At 42.6% G+C, this 23,194-nt stretch overlaps 2 protein-coding genes across 2 annotated transcripts in view; one reads left to right on the forward strand and one right to left on the reverse strand.

Moving 5' to 3' along the window:
- Positions 1-12,813, forward strand: part of IDUA (alpha-L-iduronidase) — a 46,504-nt gene extending 33,691 nt beyond the window's left edge. Inside the window, exons 5-14 of the mRNA XM_082301336.1 lie at positions 460-555; positions 1,114-1,316; positions 1,738-1,917; positions 3,526-3,742; positions 4,355-4,570; positions 5,186-5,307; positions 6,532-6,657; positions 7,273-7,349; positions 8,106-8,206; positions 9,852-12,813. Of these exons, the coding sequence (XP_082157462.1) occupies positions 460-555; positions 1,114-1,316; positions 1,738-1,917; positions 3,526-3,742; positions 4,355-4,570; positions 5,186-5,307; positions 6,532-6,657; positions 7,273-7,349; positions 8,106-8,206; positions 9,852-9,952 (1,439 nt within the window). The 3' untranslated portion in view covers positions 9,953-12,813. The remainder of the gene's footprint in view (positions 1-459; positions 556-1,113; positions 1,317-1,737; positions 1,918-3,525; positions 3,743-4,354; positions 4,571-5,185; positions 5,308-6,531; positions 6,658-7,272; positions 7,350-8,105; positions 8,207-9,851) is intronic.
- Positions 12,814-15,575: 2,762 nt separating this feature from the next.
- Positions 15,576-21,340, reverse strand: LOC309585148 (purpurin; the record flags this gene model as incomplete). The annotated part of the gene is made up of 5 exons (XM_082301681.1): positions 15,576-15,586; positions 16,777-16,989; positions 18,058-18,170; positions 19,640-19,776; positions 21,224-21,340. The coding sequence occupies 5 exons, from the start codon at positions 21,338-21,340 to the stop codon at positions 15,576-15,578; spliced, it is 591 nt and encodes a 196-aa protein (XP_082157807.1).
- Positions 21,341-23,194: the final 1,854 nt, after the last annotated feature.

Consider the following 23,194-nt stretch of genomic DNA (forward strand, 5'->3'; position numbering starts at 1 on the left):
CATGGCTGACATCCAGAATGAGTAGAGTGTTCTGGCTAGCACATTTGGCCTGCAAGGACTTTTAACCTTGTTACATTGTTGTGGTTGTAAACCACCAGCTTTCACTGAAGCATGACAACCTGAATACTTCTCGCATGCCAGCTTCAAGTATTTCTAACAAGGCAGAAGACCCAACCTGAATTAAGGGTAGGTGCCCTAATCACAAAGCTGTAAGTCATCTCCCTCTCACTTTCCATCTTTTTCAAGTATTCCTGAATTTCATCAAAAATGAGAGATCATTTTGAGACTCCCAAATCACATTTCCCTCATTGTTAAAAATAATGAGGGAAATGAAGTAATTGTGTTTCGGGGTGCTGAGCCTCACCTGCAGCCCTAACTAATAGAACTGTCTGTATAAGTCACTTATTGATAGTATTGTCTGGATATGCAGCTCACTGATAAATGAGGCCTCTCCTACAGATAGGTATGGATTGGAGCATGTTGCTAAGTGGAATTTTGAAACATGGAATGAACCAGACCACCACGACTTTGACAATGTGTCTATGACAGTAAAAGGTGAGCATGTTTGGAAGCACTTATGAGTGTGGTGAAGAGAGGCAGGTGTGTGGGGTGAGCAGAGGGGTGACACAGAGAAGTAAGTTATACTGACAAAGAAGTAGGGTAGACGGGCATGATAAGGAATGTGACAGGTACACCAAATCTGTTTTGCTAAGGTTGTGTTACTGGCTACACTTTATTCCCTGCTGGGGTATCAGGGATAGTAGAACAGGAGGAACAAAACAGGAGTTACACTAAGAAGATGCAGTTCATTAACTTGGATATAAGGTACAGTTAATAGCAGGAAGGGGGTGAAGGGTGGAATAAGAGGAAAACTCTTCATTGACAGTTGCATGCCTTGGGAACCTATTCATACAAAATCTTTGGAAGAATCTTGTGAAAGCAGCTGAGGTTTTGATGTTTTCTTGTGTTGTCAGTGAATAGGAAAGGGTAGACCCAGTTTGTGAGGTCTTGCCAATAAATCAAGTAATAGGATTGTAACATCTCCTTGTAGTTTTAGATCCAGTTTCTGTTTTGAGTTATCATCTTTGATATATACATCTGCTTGGACTTCAGGGTTTCTCAACTATTATGATGCTTGCTCAGAAGGATTAAGAGCAGCCAGTCCTCTTCTAAAATTTGGAGGGCCTGGGGATTCCTTCCATCCCTTACCCAAGTCACCCATATGCTGGAGTCTTCTGTGTCATTGCTACAATGGGACCAACTTCTTCACAGGGGAGACTGGTGTAAGGCTGGATTACATCTCTCTCCATAGGAAGGTTAGTCCAAGATTTCACTTTAAAGCCATTTTATCAATCAGTTCAATCAAAGTTACATTTTATTCTGATTTAAGAAATTGATGATGATCATGATGAGTGTCCAGCCTATAGCAGGAAGCATGGCTACCTATTCCTGCAAAACTTATGTGATGTTTAGTTACAAGACTTCAACTCAAAGCAAATTTGCCTTTGCCTAATTCCCAAGGGAAAACAACTCCTCTACTTCTGTTCCATTTTATATTCTAGGAGGAGCTCATGCAAGCAGCACATGCTGTAGTAGATGAGGTAAAAATACTAATATTGTTGGTCCACAGCACCTTGATGACCCAGGATATGTTTTATGTTTATGACTCTGGGTTATGTCTGTATGTTTACCACTGTTTTCTCACTACCACTAAGCAGATATGAAATATTGTTGTAGGGAGGTGGGAATTCTCTCTACATCTTGCAACAAGAAGTGGAAGCAGTTCAACAAATTCAGAAGCTGTTTCCAAGTTTTTCTTCGGTTGCCATATACAATGATGAAGCAGATCCAATGGTTGGATGGTCCATTCCACAGCTCTGGCGAGCTGATGTGACCTATGCAGCTATGGTTGTAAAGGTAAGAGTTTGTTGGTAGTTTTGGCACCGTAGTGTTTCCTGATGTGTTAATGCAGTTGAAAAACAGACTTAACAGTTAATTTTTAAGCAGCTACTCAGACTAATAGATCCTAAAAAAGGAGAGCTCCCTACTGATAAAGTAGGGAGTCTGAATAGTCTGGTTTTAGTAGCTCAATTTAATTTGTATTAATTTTCTTCATCTTTCCTTAAAAAAAGAAAATCCAACTCAAAACCAAACTGAGAACTTGTCAGAGAAGTGCTAGAGAACTGAGTTGAAGAATGTATACAGTCCCCCAGATAGATCCATTTGATAAGATTACTCCCACACATGCCATCTCCATGTAATTCTACTGCTCTGGTGTCAGTACTCAAGTATGTGAGACATTATTTCCCAGCTCCTTCATAAGTTTATCTCATCAAGAGATATCAGGCATAATTAAGAAGTCCCTTGAGCTCTCAGCATAGATCCATTCTTCGGTTTTGGATACTGGCTGTACACATGGTCTTATTAATTACTGCTAATAATTACTGATGTTGACCAGAAAAGCAGAAGAAGAGAATGCTCAACATTCCTGCCTCTGCAGTAATTGAACCCTGGCCCCAGAGCAAACTCAGCTTTTCCCCTGCATAGCAGTAATTTCCACGGCACGCCTGGTGCTTTGTGAGCCATTACCTTATACAGCACGTAGAGTCCAAGTGCTGCTGTGCAAAGGAATAATTCCCAAACACAGGAGCATGTATGTCACCCAGAAAAAAGATTTATCTTATCAGCTGCTCCTGGGGAGACAAAGGCTCCCAGCTCTCTGAGACTGCATATACAAGCAGTCTTCTGTAAGGCAGCAAGTCATTGACTTCATCACAGAGAGTTTGCAAGACAAAATAACAGTGTTTATAATTATGTGGTGATATGAAGGGGGAAAGAAAGACAATACAGTGGAAAATTAACGCTTGGGTGCATAGAAGTTGAAGCCCTGTGCTCCTTCAGGGACACAGTTGTGAGACTGTTCAGTTGTCAGCCTTCTGAAGTTCTGCTTGATTCTGCTACTCAGGCACAATCTAATAAACAGAGAGCTTGGGAACTGTGATGTTTTGCAGGAAAGCAGCACAGCAATCAGTGAAACATCAGGAGAATTAATTCCAAGTTAGCACCAAGTGGGAAAAATGATTAATTAAGAAAGAGAACCCAGGACCAGCTGACAGACACTGGTGTAGTGGGTACAAAGTAACTCCAGATTTGGAGAACCATTTAGGTTTAATTCAGATGGTAAATCGTGATTGCTAATTAAGTATTCAAGACAGAGGAGCATCATCTGTAGTGCAGTAGACAAGGAAATGTATTCATTATTTATGGAGAGTACTAGTAAGAGTTATTTCAGAGACTTATTACTGTCAAAACTATGTAGATACTTCAGATTTTACAGTGATTAATATATCACCTAAAGTATAGTTTTTCTAAGAATTGTGATGAACAGTTTTTTCTTCAGTCTTTTCTAAAAGGCAGAGTGACAGTTCTTTCCAGAATGCTATGAAGATTTTGAAAAAATACAGGCACTGTGTGTTTGTTAGTTTTTCTCCAAGGTGAGGGTCCATTTTCTTTATGACTTTGCAGGTAATCATCCAGCACCAAAACCTGCTCATTTCCAAAGCCAACAACACCATCAACTACTCGTTGCTGAGTAATGACAATGCCTTCTTGAGCTACTACCCCCATTATTTCACACAGCGGACTCTGACAGCACGTTTCCAGATGAACAATACAAAGCCGCCTCATGTCCAGATGGTGCGGAAACCGGTGCTGACTGCTATGGGCTTGCTGGCACTGCTAGGTATAGTAACCACTGATTAAAGACACATCAATGACCCCTCCTACCTAGAAGCTTCCAGCCTAAGAAAGATTGTTCCAGCCATCTCACTGTTCATAAAAGCAGGAGTTCTCCTACTCACTGTCTCCTAGCTGTATTAAGAAAATGAAACTTCATTTCCTCAGAGAGATTAATAGCTCATAAAATATTCCTGAGAATCTGTTATCTGTTTAATTTAATTTAGTGCTTTGTTTATACCCTCTGTGTGCCAACCACTCATATTTTGTTGACTGGTACTTCCCTCTTGTGATGCAAGGGGTAACATCCCATCAGGCTGCAACTGTCTTTAAGAAATCCCTGCAGCTGGAAGACTCATGCAGCATATTACAGGAAGAACCTCATTCACTGTCACCTGTTTGCGTGTTACTAGCTGAACTGCTAAGAGTAAGAACTGCAGTAGTATGTGCATGCTCTGCTGTTGTAAAATAAATCTGACTCAAGGCTGTAACTGGCAAAATAAGGCAGAACATAGCTCAACCTATGCTCAACCTATTTGCATGCTTTCACCCTGCAGCTTCTGATCCAGGACTGACTAACAATGATGCTTACAGTTGTCACATTTTACATTTTTTAAAGGAGAAGAGCAGATTTTAGCGGAAGTGAAGATCAGTGGAGATGAAAGCGCTCAAAACAGCACAGTTGGCGTGCTGGCATCTGTGCACACCCCAAGTGAGACACAGCCCTCAGACAGCTGGCAAGCCACTGTACTGATGTATTCAAGTGAGGATAACAGGACTTCATCCAACATCAGCACCGTCACAGTGAATGCCACCCACTTCCCCAAACTTAGAGGTAAACAAATACCATGTAGGCAGCTCACGTTACGTGATCTTTAGGACAGAACAACAGCTGGAAAACTTCTACTGAGTTGTCTTTCATTGCAAGAGTGAATTTAGTTTGCTAACTGTCTCTCTTATCTTTTGCGCACTCCTAGATTTTCTCAGGTATAATCATGTTCTTCTTTGAAAGGTTAATTCCTTATGCCTACACTTTGACCCTGCCTTTAATGGCAACTGCCAAGTGCTACCTTTTTTGAAAACTATTGATCCTTGGCTGGATATTGCCAAGCAATTCCCTTAATGAGATGACTCCAAGACAGCCAATGCAAACACACAATTGCACAGCTGATGCAGTTACCCAACAAATGCATGCAGCACCTGTGCAAAAAGAGGATTTCAATTCTTGTTTTGGAAGTAATAGTTTGAAATGTAAACTTGGCAAATGTAAATTGTAGAGCCTCATAAGAGTGCTAGCCATGGGACTTTTCTAGTGGAAGTCAGGCTCCAAAGTTCTGAAATCACTTTTGAAACGGTAGACACACCTGCAGGTACACACCCACTGAATTTATTCTTGTTAATCTTTAAATCCAAGTAAAGAGTTTACTTTGTTTTGTTTGTGTTCCTTCAGGGCTGATGTATGTGACATATTACATGGATAACAACCAAACCAATCCCTATCTGAAGTGGAAAAACCTAGGAAGCCCTGACTTTCCTTCTCCAGAACAGTTCCAGCAAATAAGGGATGCTGAGGTATGATTGTATGTTTGTTTGAAGTGTTGTACGGATAAAGTGCTTGTGTAAAAGACGAGAAATAAGGCCTGTGGTCAAAATTTCCTTAGCCCACATTCACTTTTCATATACACACAAAAATTCACTTGTAGTCCTGCAGAAAAGTGCAGATGATACACAATTTACGCCTTTGTGTTTGTGTTATACAACCTCTTTGCTCTGGGCCTACCATAAAGTAAGGAGGCACAGTTGCTCCTGGGGAAGAAGATTCTCCCTGAATCTTCTGAGAGCTTTGAGACTTCTTCTGTTCTGTCTCCCCAAAAAAGTCACATGGCCCTGTTTATATTACAGAATGGACAAATTGCTGCATTAGAGAGTTGGAATGAACCCCCTTAATAATAGAAAACAAATACCTCTCTGAGGTGAAAACTCTGAGGGGCTCATAGGGAAACCTACAGTTTTCCCTCATTCTCACTAGTGCTGAATGCACCACGGAGATAATTAAAGAATAAGTCTTTGAGAACTCCTCTCGTACCTATGGATGAAAGCCATGTGAAGATTACTTACCATATGTGAGCATATTTGAACAGCCTGTCACTTCAGCTCCCTCTCCCATAGTTTCCTCTATGCATGACTCCCAGGTTAAAAAAAGAGGTCATCTTTATCCCATTCAGGGCCCACAGACACTACTTGCCTTCTTACTTTGGTATACAGTACTGTGTCTTCTCTTTCCAGTCACCATAACTGGCTATTGCTGAGGCCTCTTGGATACTGTAGGAGACATCAGCTCTTCCTTGAAAAGGGCCGCAGCAAGATTATAAATGCTCGTGGCTGTTTGGTACAGCCTCATCCCCAGAGACCAGCTGCGTAGCTGTTGTAGCTGTCGTAGCTAGCAGTAGCTTGCTCTGTACACTGGGAGGAGATGGGGGCGTGGTTTGTAAAGACCTCTAACCAGAAAGACATACTGGGGAGGTTACCAGAAGTGACAGATTGTGCCTAAGGGCATTTGTGATCAACCCAGTTTGTGAGATGGACAAACCCTCTGTTTCCTGAAGAGCTGGAAAACTGGTGAGTATTAAGTCTCCCAGTGTGAAGAGGTTTGATGCCTGTAAGCATTAGCAGTATCAACTCTATTGGAAATTTAGAGTCCTAGAGTAAATACACAGGCACTTTACACTGATTTGACAGTTGGTCTTTAGTGCTGTAATGAAAGATTTTTCGCAACACTACTCTTTGGCTCCACAGGACCCACTGGCAACAGGCCCATTCCCATTTCCTGAAGGTGGCATCCTGACACTGAAGCAAGACCTTCCCATTCCCTCAGTCTTTCTTATCCACATCTGTGCACGACCCAGATCAGCTCCTGATCAAGTATGTGTTGTATTCTGCTATCAGACACATTGAAACAGAAACTGCTTCCTGCCTTAAATCTTAGAAGACCATTTGAGTTAATTTTTTGTTAAAAGTACCATGTAGGAATTAGTAAATAAACAATTCTTCTCTCCTTTGACGAGAAGGCTCTCAAAGATATAATTCAAGAGAAAATACTACATAGCAAGTGATAGGAGCCATCACTGAGATGGATGGAAGTTCCCATGGAGGGAAATTAGTAATGCAGGACTGAAAACTGCAGTGTCTTTTTTAAAATCACATGGTGTGCTACAAGGCTTGATGAGAGCTCTCCAGTTAGTAATGGATAGCTAAAGCTAAAATGGAATAATGGCTGCCATATTAGACATCTATCTGCTCATCAGTCTCACCCATGTTCATAGTGGTACCCAGAGCCTCTGAAGGTCCTCTGCACGGTTGATGAGTGGGGGACATAGGCTACAAAAAGCCACAGAGCCAAGAATTTTGTTTTTACACCTGATCTCAATGGGGAAAAAAAATCATAGCAAATAATTAGTAAGGAAGGTTGAACACAGAAATGTGACCTGGCTGATTGGTTTGTACAGTTTTCTTACATGGGCTTCTGTCTCTGGACAGGTGACTGGTGTTCGTTTGATCCCTCTCACAAAGGGGCAGGTCGTTGTGCTGTGGGACGACGATTGTGTAAAGTCAAAGTAAGTAGCTTTAAAATAAAATAGATACAAATGAGTTACCAACATATTACTCCCTAGGTTTCCACAAGCACTACAGAGTAAAACAAGTTCAAAAATTAATGAATTACTGCTCTTTGATAGATGATACAGTGTGTTTGTCTGACAAAACGAACTGTAGGACCTGCATGCAGAAACTTTGAATAGGAGCCCTGCTTAATTTGCTGCCTGACCAAAGGAATCTGCCTGTTCCTCACCAGCATTCAGTGGCAGGAAGATTTATGGTAAAAGTTATATTATCAGCAGATGCCTAAGTGGGATCTTGCACATCTCTGTAAGGGATGTGAACTGGAATAGGAAATCTCCAGTTGCTTGCTTTGGTAAGCTGGACTCTACTGGAAACCCTCTGTAGGTGAGCTCTGAAAGGTGTTCCAGTGTACAGTCAGATTGCCTCAGGAGGCAGTGACTTAGCTCCTTTTCAAGCCAGTCTCCCTAGATTCTTCATCCTTGATAACCCTGATGTCTGAGTGAAAGACAAGTGACATTTTGTGGTGCTGCATATATCCAAAGTAGCAAGTCAGTCTAGCTGTTCTTCTGCAGGCTATTGGAGCCCTGGTTCTTCCTAATACTGAAAATCATGCCATCCTACTTTTGGTAGGAGTGAGTCAACTGAATGTTTATTATTTTTGTCCTTCTTGCTGAAATAGCCCTGAGACTAGTATTTGAATGTTCAACACATTATCAGTTGTATTTACAAACCTCTCTGGTTTTCTTTTCTAGATGTATAAAGACCTTTGAAGTGGAATTCTCACCAGATGGAAAAACGTACCAGCGGATTAATGCCAAAGACACAATATTCACTCTCTGGGTCTACAGTCCAGGTATGGCAAGAACACTGGTATTAGGTAATCTGTCATGTTGATATTGCCACTCATGAGTATGTGAAACACTGTTTAGTAACTGCTAAAGGCAGGTCACTTGCTAGTAACAGTCCCATCACAAATAAGAGCTCATCCCTTGCTTTAGGATCATATTCTCAGTGAGAGCCTTATTCTCAAGGATGAACAGTGATTGAGAAATAGCCTTGAGGACATTATTAGTAGTATGCCATGGGTAATTGTCACAAAAGCCACTTGTCACCCAGCTGCAGGCCTGGCAAGGTCCCTGAGAAATTAAGGAGCACTTCTGTCGCTGGTGTAGAAATACACAAAAATGATAACAAAAAACCATGACCAGACCTTGCAACAGAATGCTTTACTTTACTCAGATAAGACATCGGAGTGAAGGAAGGTAGTGATGTTTTATTTGGGTATTTTTTTGTTTATCTGCGGGGGGGGGAGGGTGGGTGTGGGGTGGTGGTGGTTGGTTGTAGGTTTGGGGGTTTTTTTTCCCTTTTTTTTTTCTTTTCTTTTCTTTTCTTCTTCTTTTCTTTTTTTTTTTTTTTTAAGCAAATGCAGTCTAGTCAGCAACATGACCATCCAACAAATATTGATAATAAGCACTGATGAGAGCTGGGTGAAACACAGACAAACTTTCCCTCATACTGATAGTATTAAAAAGCAATTGAGAGGTGTTTTTACCAGAAATACAGGCTTACTTTACCCTGAGAAAGTCTTAACATCAGCAGTGGTTGCATAATAAAAGTTCAGAACTATTATTGCAATATAAAGGCTACACAGGCAAGCAAAAACTGTAAATCATGGCTATGGCCAATCTTTGAAATTATTATTCATTATTATATTATACTATTATATACCGGTTTTAATTGTTTGTTTCAAAACCACCAACAACAAAAAAGACTGTTTTGAAAAAATACCATGTCTCAGTAGTCCTTATTGCTAGGAACTTCTCACCCATTATTTCTAGTGTTCTTTTTCTTCCAGAATAAAATCACTAAAACACATATAAAAATCAATTAAATAGATAAAATACCCCCAAATTTATATTGCTTGTGGGTTCAAAGATTCTGCTAAGGAAATCTTTTAGTTCTTTGAAATGGATCAAGGATAAAAAGCAGCAGAACCACAGAACATCAACTCACATACCTTTAAAGCAAGTGGTGCTGCTTCCTGAGTAGAGCAGATGGTTTTCAGTCAGCCTGCATACTTCTTGTTCTGCTTCTTTGTTGAACCTGTCCCCACATAACCTGTTCCAAAGGCACAATTCAGGCAGAAAAGTAAGTCAGAAAAAAAGGAGATAACTAGTTGTGTGTAGCAGATGTCACAGCCTTCTTCCAAATGGACTGCTGGGAAAGCAGTCCTGTAGCTGTACTTGCAAATCCTAATAAGTAGAGAGGACATCCTTGGTGAAACAAGATATAAAAGCCAGTACTTGGCTAATAAATTGAGGAATTTATTATAATTTTTAATCAGACAGGCACAGACACACTTACTTAGGGTGCAGAACTGATTTCCCCAGCCCGTTCCACAAACCTACACTTTACAGGAGTAATGTCTGCTTCACATCCTCCAAGTACCACAGGTGTCAGCATTTCACAGTGACCATTTCTAACCTTTTCATTTGCAGGAAGCTCAGTCTCCGGCTTTTACAGAGTGCGTGCCATTGACTACTGGGGGAAGGCAGGCCTGTCCTCTCTTCCCGTGGGGTATGTTGAAGCTTTCAAGTGACCCTGAAGAGTGGTGCCTGGCTTGGTGTCAGAGTGGTGTATGTTCCTTGCAAATGACAACTCCCCAGAAAAATAAACTCCTCCCAACCTGAGGAGGGAGTATGGAAATGACCTGATGAAGTTAGGAATGCAAGTTAGAAGCAACTGCCCCTATTAACTCTTCACAGTACAAAAGCATTATCAAAACAACCACGACTGCCAACCCAGCTGGTAGGAGGCTGCTATAGGACAGGGATTGAGCCTGGTAACTAGGAATCACGGGGATAAATATTTATTATTCCCTATTATTACACTGAGCTAACAGCCAGGGCAAGCTGAGATTTATAGAGGTCACAGACTGTAACAGGAACAAGACCACTGCTTCACTGTGTGAGTGAGGATGGTAGCAAAGGCACATGGAGGACCTGTCTAAGAGTGAACTGCCTGCCTTAGCTGCCAGGCTGTCTTGACATAAGGGTTTGATGGAAAAGTGCACAGCAACCAGACACATTCAGAGCATGAAGTGAAGGATCCCTTATTCCCTGCTGGTTAGTCACAGTGGGTTATTTCAGAACACTTGCCATGTCTTCAGGTATATGAGGTACTTCATTCTCTCACAGAGGGGTTTCCACCCAACTCTCTCAGTATTTGTGACTATTACATGATGCCAGAGCTATTTCCCATACTCAGAGGAAGGGCTATCAGCTCATTCTCAGAGGGGAGAAGGCACAGAAAGCCCTAGCCTCCAGACTTCCCGACCTTTTCTCTTTTTAGTTTTTGTCCAAGTCACCTGTTTGGACTCTGGCTGTCAGCTGCTGTCTCTTTGTGGAGGAGGCTCTAACCCTGAAAGTCCCTCTTTCCCTCCGTTGCTGTCACCTAGCCTGGTGTCCTTCAGGCCTTAGAGCTAACACCTCCCCTCACAGAATGTAAGTGGCCACTCAGCTCTGCATGGCCAGGAGAAAGCTGAAACACTAGTTAGAGCCTTTTGTGTTTTCATATGACAGAACAGCACACTCTTGAATGTAGCAGGGCAGCTACTTAGGACACTTAGGAAGTTAACAAAGAACAGTTTGAGCTCCTGTGCTTTGCAAAGCATGTGCACAAGCGTGTGACAGCCCTAGATCATGGGCTACGGATCACCACTGGCTGTGCTTGCAGCTGCCAAACACTTTGTGTAAACAGCAAAGTTCCCTGAAATTGCAGGGGGTGCTGTTTTATTCTTCCCTTTTCACAACTGGCACAGTTTGAGCTGTGCCTTTAACAGGCTTGCAGAGAGGAGGATAATGCCAGTGAAAACAGCCAGAGTGTTTTCCGTAAGAGGAGTGACTTTGTCACACAAACAAGTCCCCTACTGCTCTCTTTGCTGACATCAGCCACCTCAGCAACATAACAACAAAAACTGCATATTTGATGAAACATTCAGGTCTCAGAAAAAAGAGGTGCCCAAGTTTGCACAGTAGGAGAGAGGTGAACTACCTCAAATACCCTCAACTTTTACAGCGCAGAAAAGAAGCATATGCAAAAAGGCAGTGTATGTGAGATGTGGCCTTGTATCTCCTCACCTGCTGGTTACTTGTTCTTGTGCCTGAACTGAAAATTAGCCTTAAAAGATGCATTCTGTCACAGAATTCAGAAGAAATATTTCTTGTCTCCTTTAATACGGGGCACTTGTTACATCCTAGTCCTCCAGTTCCTTGTCCCTACAGGCAGAGCAGAAAAGGGCTGTAGACTCCACAGAATTGAAAACCCTCTCAATTTAAGAAAAGTTACTGAGACATTCTACTTGGATGGGGATAGTAAAAATACATTTTAAAGTTGTGATAATAGCCCCTGAGTGAAGAACAGTTAAGTAAAATCTAGCAGTTAACACATGTTGTTTTGCTAGTATGAGGTGGAACCACGAATAAAATTATTTTCAGAAATACTAAGTATAGGGTCTTGAGAGATTTTAGTGTGTCTGAAGCAAGGGAAGATGCAGGAGCTGGAGAGGACACTTTAGTGTGTTAGGATGTCCTAGTTGAGTACCCCTTCTGCTTTAAAATTTTCCCACCCTGGCAATCAGAATATAGCAGTCTTTATCAAACCAAGCACTATGCACTAGTTACAGGTGTATTAAACAAAAAAAAACCCAAAACAAAAAAACAAAACCGGCAAAAAAAAAAAACAAAAACAAAAAAAACCTGTAGTGAGTAGTATTGATTTTGTTGTGCAGGGATGAAAATGTATAGATGTGCAAACCATGAAAAATAGAAGATTTCTTCTGAAAATCTTCTTTGCTGCTATGATGTAAACTCATGCCCTTAAGAAATTAACATGTATTAACAATTACAGAGAGAAGAGAAGTTGTTATTTCCAGGTATGAGTTTATTTCTAACAAAGTATAAAAGTTTTGAAATGGCGTTTTCTTTTCTTATCATTTAATGTGTACAGAAAAACGCTATTTAGTACTTGAAACTTGAGATTTCTGTAACCATCTGTTGCTGACTCTGACAGTGTTTCCAAAATTGCATGTTTAACTAATCTCCTCTGTTACATGTAGTGATCAGCCTCCCATTACAGTTTGAGTTTTCAGAAGTGCCAAGTATCCATAGCACTAGGTGTGAATATCAGGTGCTTAGCAGTTCTGTAGTATCATAACCAAAGCAAGACTGCAGAGCACTCATGTATTTCTCTTGCTGTTCATTAATCCAAATAAGAATATGTAACTGCAACTGCAACATGTGATTGTTTGCCTGCGCTTGAAACAAAAGCTTGTGAGGCTATATAACCATTTTGCAACTGAAAGAACCTTTCAACTGAGTATTTTACATTGTCTAATTGTGTATACGCTACATTTGTTACCATCTTTTGTGCTAGTCAATAAAACCGGTTTTTAATCTTTCATATGAACCCTGTAAAAACAGGATCTGATCATTGTGTTGTAGAAACTGCTTAAAACTCTTACATCAACAACTTAATCTTGTGAAGACTGTTCTCAAGCACTGTCATGTTTTAACCTCAGACAACAACCAAGTACCACAAAGCTTCTCGCAGTGGCTACCAGCACAAGGGGTAAAAGGTAGCTTGACTCATGGAAGTTCCAACATTACATAAAACTGAAGCATAAAGGGAACTTTACCATAAAAAATGTAAAGGCTGAAGTAGAAACCTAAATGCATAGATTGCTTCAGTTACCACAACCTGGGGAAAACTGGTCAAACTCAGGGTGGTATCATAGTGCCTGATCTCAGGAGCTGCAGTGTCCTTGCTGGAGGAGGTTCACTGGTGTGTGAAGGACAATATCCTTGCAGGGTCCCTCCTGCTGTTGCGCAGTCATAGTCTTTCTGCCAGCACTAAAGGACCTTCTGAGGACAAAACAACAGTCCTTTTAATGCATAAACAATTTTTTTATTTTGTCTTGTTAGTGGAAAGTTTATTCAGGACAAGAGATTATGACTTGGGACCTATGCACACACTTAAAACCCAGGAATAATAGACTGCTTTTCATCAGCCAGCTCAAACAGCAGACAGAAGATGTCTGCCTCTAGATGTACCCGAGATGTTTCATGTTGAACTCAAGAGAATCTCAAGAGAAGTGTAAATCTCATCAGAATACATTTATGGCTGCCTCCCCTACCCTACCTTGTCTTTCACATTTCCTGCACTCATTGGAGAGAAATGGATATGAGGTAACTCCCATCTGTTCATTAACTCACCACATCACAATGAGGACCTGCTTGTGGTCCTGATGGAAACATGCTCTCCCAAGTACAATTCCTGGGGCATTTGAACTAACTCTGTGGTGTATTCAACCAGAATTGCCACTATGTTTCTAGGATTCTGCAGGCTTTGCCTCTTGCAGCTGAGGAGGAATTTCACTGCCTATCTCATCTAGACAGACTACACCAAGCACGATAAGGATGCATTTGTTCCTGCATGTTGATTGTCTCTTCTTGCTACAACTCTCATCTGCTTTGGTCATACAATTACCATAACCATAGACATTAAAAATCCCACTTCTCTAAGACTGGTAGTATTGGTCTGAAAGTTCTGGCCAAAGGCCATGCTTCCTCAGCTAAGGGTTAGTGTTGTCTAATCAGTTGTTATACAAGTCCTAAGTTCACAGATTCCACCCCAATACTTCCTTCTGGGAGAAGGGTGCTAGTGGAGAACATTCAATCAATGCACCGACCTTGCACTTAGTCCAGCAGAAAAGGCTGATATTTTTTCAATGCTCAGTAGTTCTCTATCTGTGTGAGCTTTTGTTAGCATTGCCTGCTAGTGCTCCTCTGTTTCTGTCCTTAGCTTTAGGTGGTAGTTCACAATCTTGTTCCCTGTCAGGGTAGATTTCCCTAGACCTGAAGAGCAAGGACACCTTTGTTCAAGTGGGTCGAGAGCCTTACGAGTATTGCCAGGAAATCCTGGGAAATACAAGTTTGAGAGATTTGCTGCATCCCTGGGATGATGTCTCTGGTCCTGGAGAGTGTCTCTGGTCTTTGGTTTCTATGTTCTTTCCAGTTACTCTAGGTAAGATTGTGCAAGCATCTTGCAGAAGCTGTTTAACAGTGCAGTGCTCTGGAGGTCTTCAGTCAACATCAGCCTCGTGCCACACACCTTTTGGAAGCCTTATCAGCAGGGGCTGTTCACCTTGGTCTTACCTCTGTGCTTGGTAATTATAACTTGTAAAAATTTGTGTAGTTGACAAACTGCAGGGTTCAGCAGGGTGCTGGGGTGTTCTAGAGGTATTTTTATTACTAGGAAACACAAAGTGAATGCCATTTTACTAAAAGCAGTGGGAAATACATCTCAATAATGCTGGCTAGGGTTACCCTTTTTCTACCTGGAGATTTCTAGGTACTCTTCTTCTGGTGTTCTCTATCTGTGAAATTCTTGGCCATAAAACCAGTCTGTTCTGTATCTTTCAGTTCTATACCTTTCAGATACTGAAAACTGGATTATGGAGGCGGAGGGGAGCAAATTACTGGTAATGTCATTAGAAATGCAAGCACCTGCTCATTTAAGCAATGTCCAGAGTTATTGAAAGTAGCATCTGTTTTATTGAATTTGTGGTTCTCCCCTTGGGAGCCTTGCTGCAGGTAGCTCTGCCTCAGACATACTCTCCAGTCCTGGTTTTGGCTAGAGCCATCTCACTGGCGTGCCTGTGCCCTGCCCTGTGCCTTGTTGCCCTCACTTGCTGGCTGGACTTTGGAGGTGAATCGCAGACTTGCCCTGTCACCATGCTCTTGTCTGATGACATGCACTATCAGGGGACCTGCCCCTCTCACCATCCTTGCCCTGCTCCTCTGCTGGGGAGCAACATGCCCTGTGTGAGCTGGGAACACCCTTGGCTGCTGTCTCACCTGTCCTCAGTGAGCATCCTTAGTCTTTCTGCTCCCCAACAGAGAGGACAGCAGACAATAAAAACCAATTCCAGAGGTGCCTTTTTTTCAAAAACATTTATTGACAAATGCCACATTAGGTATTCCACTGAAAATTCAAATATTACTATTATATTGCACACAGTACAGATCCCCCAATATTTTCATGTGTTTTTGAGGAAAAACACACTATTCCATACTATGATTTTTTTTATTGTTAGTTGAGTGGCAACTTCAAGACCAAGAGGTCTGGTTTCTGTGCTTAAGGATAGGATCAGAAGCGTACTTTTAGCAGGCCCCTGCAATGAAAGAAAAGTAAACTTTAGTCTGTGTAAGTAAATTTGCGACATGCTTTAACAACCTTTTAGTCTCCAGTGAATCTATAGTTACAACCTTCCCAGGATACTTCTGAATCACAGTACAAGACTAGGATGTGGGGTGCAAAAGTTGCTGTTTGCGTTGTTCTGTGTCTATTGGCACAGACTCAGGCAGCCTTTCCCAGCTAGCCATGGCCTTTCAGCTTTCCTGAGTTCCCGGCCATGACCCTGCAAACCAGTTGCCTTCCCTCTGCCACAGGGAGCAGTACAGAGCGGAATGGGGCAGGGCTGCCCATGCCATCGCCACACCCTTGGATGATGCCAGTACCTGCTCTGTAGTGGAGGACTGGCTGACACAACGATGTGCTGTTCAGGAAGTTTTAGCTGCCATTCCTTGTCCCACAGTGCGGAATGCATGTGTTACCTGGCTTAGTAAAGGGTCAAGGCAAGGCCTTGAAATTGAGGATGTGAAGGGTGTGGGTACTCAACTGCCAACAAAGAGGAATTTCTGCCTCCAGCATAGCCCTAAAAAAGTATCTGCCTATCTCATGGACAGCATTTGAACTAGAAGATCAATTCCTGTACCTCTGGAAAAATGTTCTCAAAATGAGCCTTAGACATGGTCTGTTTGCATGTATGTGGTGCAACTGTTGACTCCGACTGCCAGCAGACACAGTCAGAAATGCTGCTCAGAGCCGCTTACCCCTGCTACTCAGACCACACAGGACACAAGTCATGATGGAACTAAGAAGTGCGAGAGTGGTCCTTCCTGGAGGCACCTTCTCATCCTTTCATGGAGGACACTGCACAGACCCAGGGTAAGATACTATTATGCAAGAGGCCAAGACACACGTTTCCAAGTGCAGAAACACTGGCTTGTTGCATCTATCCCTGTCCTGTCTACTACAGTAACAAGGCTGATCTTCTTCTGGGAGTGTACCAGTTTCAACACAGGATTCCTGTAAGTAGCAATCTGAAGGCTGCAGAACCAACCTGTAGCAGGCTCTTGTCCTTGCATGGATTTCCCTTTGTAGCTCTTTTTCTAATAGATCTAACATTAAAAAACAGTTGCTAAAAAAGAACAACTGAGTTTGCTGTGGTTCTGTCACATTTAAAGCAAATGCAATCACCTACTGTACAGCTCAGTGAGTTTGCTAAGTAGCCCCAAGTACCTGACTGAAGCACAGGCTGGAACTGGCCAGACATGCAGATTTCTTCCTGCTTCTGGCGCACAATGCGCTGGATGGCTGGGGGGAGGCCACGGGGATTTCGCGAGAAGATGAGGGAATAGCCATCGTCACAGGAGCCATCCTCCTTCAGGCTGCGGCAGGCGTAGGTGATAGCGTAGTTATCATAGTCGGTGTCAATCACCCAGTAGTTGTCCCCTGAAACATCAGAACACATGTGTTTGTCACAGTGGGCAAAACAGAGCAGAGGTAGATCCTTCAGCATGGAGATGACAAATTTCAACACATGGCAAGGATAGCTTTCCAAAGGATCTATAATCATGTCACACATCCAGCTTGTCTCCACACCATGAAGGGAAGAACTGGGACAAGCACAGGGCATCTTGAGACCGTGTTTTTCCCCATGATGCTCAGTGCATGTTCACCTTTAGTTTCTTAGTCTAGAAGTATTAGGAGGACTAGGATTTTCTAGGTTTTCAATGACAAAATATCTCTATGTTGCTCGCTCAAGCAACATAGGTGGAAGGAAGGACATACAGTATGGATTACATTTCCTGTACAGGAAGCCTCAGTAAAACATTCCTCCTGTGTTCTAGCCTTGCTCAACTAAGTTTTTTTTTTTGTGTGTGGCTTATCTGGCAGTACTAAGTGAATGTATTTCTTTCTTACACACTAGAAGTCCTCCCCAACTTCTACAGCTGAAGAGCCACAGCTATGGGAGACTCAGGCACAAAGGATGGGCTTTGAGGGGTGCATAAATGGGGTTCAGCATGAGCAGTTTCTGAGAGCAGGACTTGAGTTAACAGCTCCATTTCTTGAGTCCAGCTCTGTCTGCCTGAGGAGAAATGTCTTGTTGCTGGGGTGCAGTTGTGGGTTCACCTGTCTCCTCTATTTAGCTATGAGGAGTACAAGGATGATGGACCTCAGCACTTATATAATGCCCACAGTGGGGCCCAGGAAGTACTGCTTCCCCTGGTTCAACACCACACTTGGCTGTACAAAATCCATGCGTGTGGCCCACTGCCTCTGAGCCTCCATGTTAACATACATGGTGGATAAGAGGGATCTCTGGGAGGTCTCTGGATGCTGCCCTTTCTGTGGACATAAAATTCACTGCTTGGATAAAGCATGCACCCCAAAAAAGGAAGTTTGTCTTTACTTTGAGCAATCTGAGCTGAACTGTTTTTCCTGCTTGTATGTTGAAACACACATCTGGACAGCTGTAAGCAATTGACTAGCATCAGGGGGCTGGAGAATTTCACTCACCACCACTGGAGAGGTAGCTGGCCAGTCCCTGGTAGGTCATATACATTTTTGCTGGAGTGGTTGGGTCAGGTACCGTATACTGAGCAGCCATGTCAGCACAGATCACCCAGAAACTGCAATGAGATCCATAAGACTCAAGGTAAAACTTGGCAGCATGAGAGCTTCAGATGGGTGTCTCACACTCAGGACTTGGGCACAGCTGCCTCAGGCATGGGCATGGTTTTCCATAATGCAGAGTCACTCTTTGTCACTGAGTAATGCAAATCTGCGACACCCTCCAGTCACTGCTGGTGATTGCTGCTGCTGTCTGGTCCCCAACTCTGCTGTATGGCTACCCTGTGGCTGGGGCAGTGCCCTGACCCTCCTTCAGTTCGGTGGGTGTTTTACCACCCATTTCTGTACAAGCAGACAGCCACCAAGAACAATAATGAACATGGTTTCTTGGTTCCCTGCTAGCAGTCTGCAGGGTGAGCTGACGTGCATTTGGGCTCACTTGGGGTCTATAGCTGTGCCCCAGGCAGAGGAAAGGAGTTGGCTCTCCCCTGTCTAACCTTTCCCAGCAATATGAGCACAGGGATGTCTGTTACAAGCACAGTAATAGTTACAGCCCCTCTGCTAAGCTTGTGAAAAGCCATCACACAGCCTTTGAGACACCCCGTGGGAGTCCATTTGTTCCAATATCCTTCTCTGTTTGGTATCTGTTTGCTTTGAATGCCACCCATATTTCAACACTGTTCATCAAGCATTACCTGGATTTGTGAAACAGTGGAAGGGTCTTCATTCCCCTCCTTGCTCAGGCTGTGCTCCCCCTTATCCTGGCTTTGCAGAAATAAAATTTGCAGCAGCCTTGAGACCCCACTTGTTTTCTGAAGAGTCCTTCTGGGAATCTTCCCACTTGCACTGTGTGGCATGCCTGCAAAGCTTCATTTGCCCATTCCCAAAATATCCTGGAGTGCTGCACTGCTGAGATGTACAAAGGTTCATAGCAACCTGCTAGTGCTAGCCTATTGGAAGCCACAGATTCTCTTTTCTGCACTGAGAAAGCTATTTAATCTCTTTACATGCTGTAATTCCTTGTAGTAATCATGACCAAGAGGCAAAACTCTAAGCTGCCTGCCATCTGTCCATTCAGGCATTGCAATTACATCTAAGAGTTAACCACATGTTCTCCTCAGAAACCTGTCCAACATTGTGTTGAGATATCTGTGAAAGTAATGCTCCTCCCCTTCCCCATACCGCTCAGTGAAGTGAGGGTTGTCCTGCCCTTGCAGTCCCACAGCCTTCATTAGCTCCTTACCTTGATTGCAATGAATTTATCTAACCATTCCATCAATCAAGATTTGACTTAATAATCGACTTTACACAGTAGTTTTGTGATAGACCCAAACCTGAGCAAGGCTGAGAAGAAATCCAGTACTTAAAAGTGTCTAACCTCTAGCTTCTAAACTAACACCCTGGATAAACTTCTCTTTTTAATGAAGAAAACCCAGCCATGTTGTGTGTTCAGGATAGATCACTATCCATGTCCCCCTCATCCAGTACCTCATGGCAGCAGCTAGAGCTGAAAGTCAAGAGAGCTTACCCAAAAAGCTTCACTCGGCCTTTGGAGGACGCTGTCATTGTGCCATCTTCCTCCACGGTGTATTCAGCAGAAATGTTGTCCTGAAGGAAAAGGCCTTCTGGATCCTTCTTGGCCAGAGCATACCATTTTCCTGCATACTGTCATGAAAAGTGTATTAATATCTGGATTAATCACCATGGCAAGATTAGCACAAAAACCATTTTGTGATCAAAGTGCCTTTCTAACTTCCCATTGCCTGATAAATGCCAGTCTGAGTTTGGGTGGGAATGTAGCACACAGATCCTACAGTGCTGCCTGATGAGCCCTCTGTGCCAGAGGGAGTGGGTCTAGCAGCTCTGCACTGCTGTGTGTGTCTACTCGTCAAGTGAGACGTTCCTGTCACAGTAACCCCACACCAAAAGCATCTCCCATCCTAAGACATCTTCTGAGAGACTGGTTCTTCCCTGTTCCTGTTCAAGCCCCTGCTCTTCCATGAAATACCATACCAAATTCAACAATATCAAATTGCAGGCGCAAAGACTGTAGCAAGCTGGCTGGGGACAATCTTTGTGGCTTCCAGGGGCCACAGCTGATCTCTGACAGGGAAAAGGCTCTACCCAGCAAGGCAGGAAGTGATGACTATGTATTCAAAACAAGAAGATGATGTGCTGGGGAGAGTAACAACAGAGAGAAATCGGATGAGATTAAGAGAAAGAATATGTTCATGCAAAAAATGGCCCCTGGAAAATGTACAAAAGTATCTAGTGAAATGAAAACAAGATCTGAACAGATGACTGAGAGAGAGGAAGACCCTTAAAAGTTAACGTTATCAGTAGAAATGCTGAGGAGAGCAGGATCTAGCTATGTTAAATTTGATTCTGCAGTGAAGCTAATGAAACCTATTAGGCAAGTTATATGCTTAAGCCTGCAAGCCCTTAATTTCCAAATACAGGAGCCAGAGCGAAAACTTTGACTTTTTGAAAGTGGGATATTCCCAAAGCTTTCCCTGGACATGGTTTGTTTCCAGCAAAGCCAATCTTGTATAAAGTGTTTGCCACATCCCAACTGCCCCTGGAATTGTAGTGTTTGCTGACCATTAGTTAAAATCAATACTGACACATATGTCTTGACCTTTCCAACAGCAAGTTAGCCCTCATTTCCTCCTCAGAAGCACTAATAATGTGTCTAAACAAGAGTCAGTGTTCAGGATACCAGACTAGGTAAGATTTCTCTTTGCTATGACTCCCAAGAATGACTAGTGGTGGATGCAAGTACCCTAGGGCTTGTGCTTGATCTTCCTCTCTGATGTGGCTCTAAATTGTTTCTTTCACGGAACTGCTCAAAGCTCAAAGCTGTGCTGAGCTAAGAGAAGATGACCTCTAACTGAGTAACATCCCTGGCTTTCAAGACCAGTTTTAACATAATGTTCAGAAGGTTAAACAGTACTGAGGAGAGCTAACAACAGGAACAGCATTTGCAAGACAGCTTATGAAAGAAGTTAACTTTTTTGTGAAGAACCTGTTTAGATGAACAAAACTCATAACCTGGAAAACCAGTTTATATGTAAAGCTTCTTCATATGTACTTTTGAAGTAACCATAATTACCCTTTTTGGATCAAAATTGTCTTTCACAGCAAAGGACTCCACTGCACAGGTCTGAGCTAGGCTGTATTCAACAGTATAGAAGACCGAGGCCAGGAAAACATACTGTGCGTATTTCATTCTGCAAGACAAAAGCAGACATGGGGGGGTTATTTCATGCTGTAGGTGGAGGTAGCTAGTGCTACAGATGCATGTCCATCATTTTAAAACTAGTTTCTTTCCATACTAAGTAGACAACCAACTCTTCCACTGATACTGCGTCATTGTGGTGCCTAAATTCAGCCAAAACTGAACATCAGTGGCAATTACTTTGCAAGAGTATTTTGCTTGCCAGTAGTAGTAATGCAGTTCATGGTATTTTTGTATTATAAATCAAGCCAGACTATGGATAAGGTTGGTAAGAATTGGTAAAAAATTGAAATGTTTTGAATTTTGTTTTCACAGGAAGAAAAATATTCTGATGAGCTCTGGTAAAGCACTGTACGTTGTAAAGATGTTTTTTTCTAATTATTTCATAGTGAATGTCCACTTTGCTTTCAAGGCAGCAAATCTGTGTTCTCATCACCAAAGCAGGCCTTTTCTAGGTGCCTACTCTAATGGCATAGTACACCTTGGTATTGGCTGTCCTATGACCATTCCTTCAACAAACATGACAAATAATATTAATTTTCTAAAGGCTTGGTCTGTCACTGCAGCACAACCACTAGGTGCCCATGGCTTTATTTTTCTTGTTGGGTATCCCTACTCATCCATATCCCAGTATATTTGTTTCTCAGAGTTTGGGAAGAGAGCACCTTCATGATATGTTCTTGCAGAGTATTTGACCCTGAATAGCTGTCCTGTTGCCAAGATAAAACAGTTACCTGATGCTTGTCAGCACCATCCAAGCTGAGCTACCAACCCAGAGCCCAAAAACCCGAGCAGCTACTCTGTTTCTAGCTGCTGCCATGCAAGCTGCACTTCCCTGCTGCAAGAGATGCCAGTCTGATTCACCTCTGCTGAAGAGAGACCTACCTGCTGAGTAGAGATGTTGGAGATCCTTGAGACTACTCTGCTTCAGTCTTTGGGCTGCAGGAGAGTTTTGTGTCAATTGTCCTCCAGCTCCCTTTAAATAAGGAATCTGCAAAGTCACTAATTGGTTATTTTTGCTCATGTGCCTGAATAAAACACTTAATCTTGGATAATCCATTATGTAAAAACCAAGTGTAATCCTCACACTGGTGGGTCTGACTGCTATACTAATACAAACACAGCTTTTACATAATGGAAAAAGCTGCCCAGAAAGCTAATAAATCTGCTGATTTGATTGTACCACTGCTTTGTCTCATTGAAGTCTTTCTGCTTCTAACACGTTAGGAGAATAAGCACAGACCATTAATTAGAGAGACACTTGGACTATACACACACATCTGCATAGACACATGCTCAAGTTTGACAACTTGCATGGAGCAGGTACATAATTAGCTCTTCTGATACTGGCATCATCAAATTAAGGTGATCCTTGCAAGGGGGGGGAAGACATTACGCATAACTGACATGTGGGAGGGGACAAGAAGTTGCAAAATTGCAGTTTTGGCCTCATGTTTGTATCAAAATCTTGGGAGTCGTCGGTTCTCCTGTGCACTGAAACAGTTTTATGTACATTTTTCCTAGTTAATCTTGTCAACATTTCCAGTTACATAAATACTACAGCTCTCTCCTACCTAAAATATTCCTTCTAGTAGCCTTTCATGGGGATACAATACATCACAAAAAGACAAGAAGGCAGAAATCGCTAGAGTACTTTTGGTAGCAAACCATGCCTGTCATTCTCAAGCGCCTGAAGAATTTCTCCAAATGCAAAGGCTGCTCCTGTACTCTTCGTCCCAGTCTCACCTGGGAGCTCTAAGACTTCAGACATTGAAGTAGGAGTTCCCAGTATTAGCAGTTATTCTTTACACTGGGTGCTAAGTGCTGGGGAGCCTTGGACATAGC

Source organism: Coloeus monedula (assembly GCF_965178545.1).
Source record: "Coloeus monedula genome assembly, chromosome: Z".
NCBI lineage: Eukaryota > Metazoa > Chordata > Aves > Passeriformes > Corvidae > Coloeus > Coloeus monedula.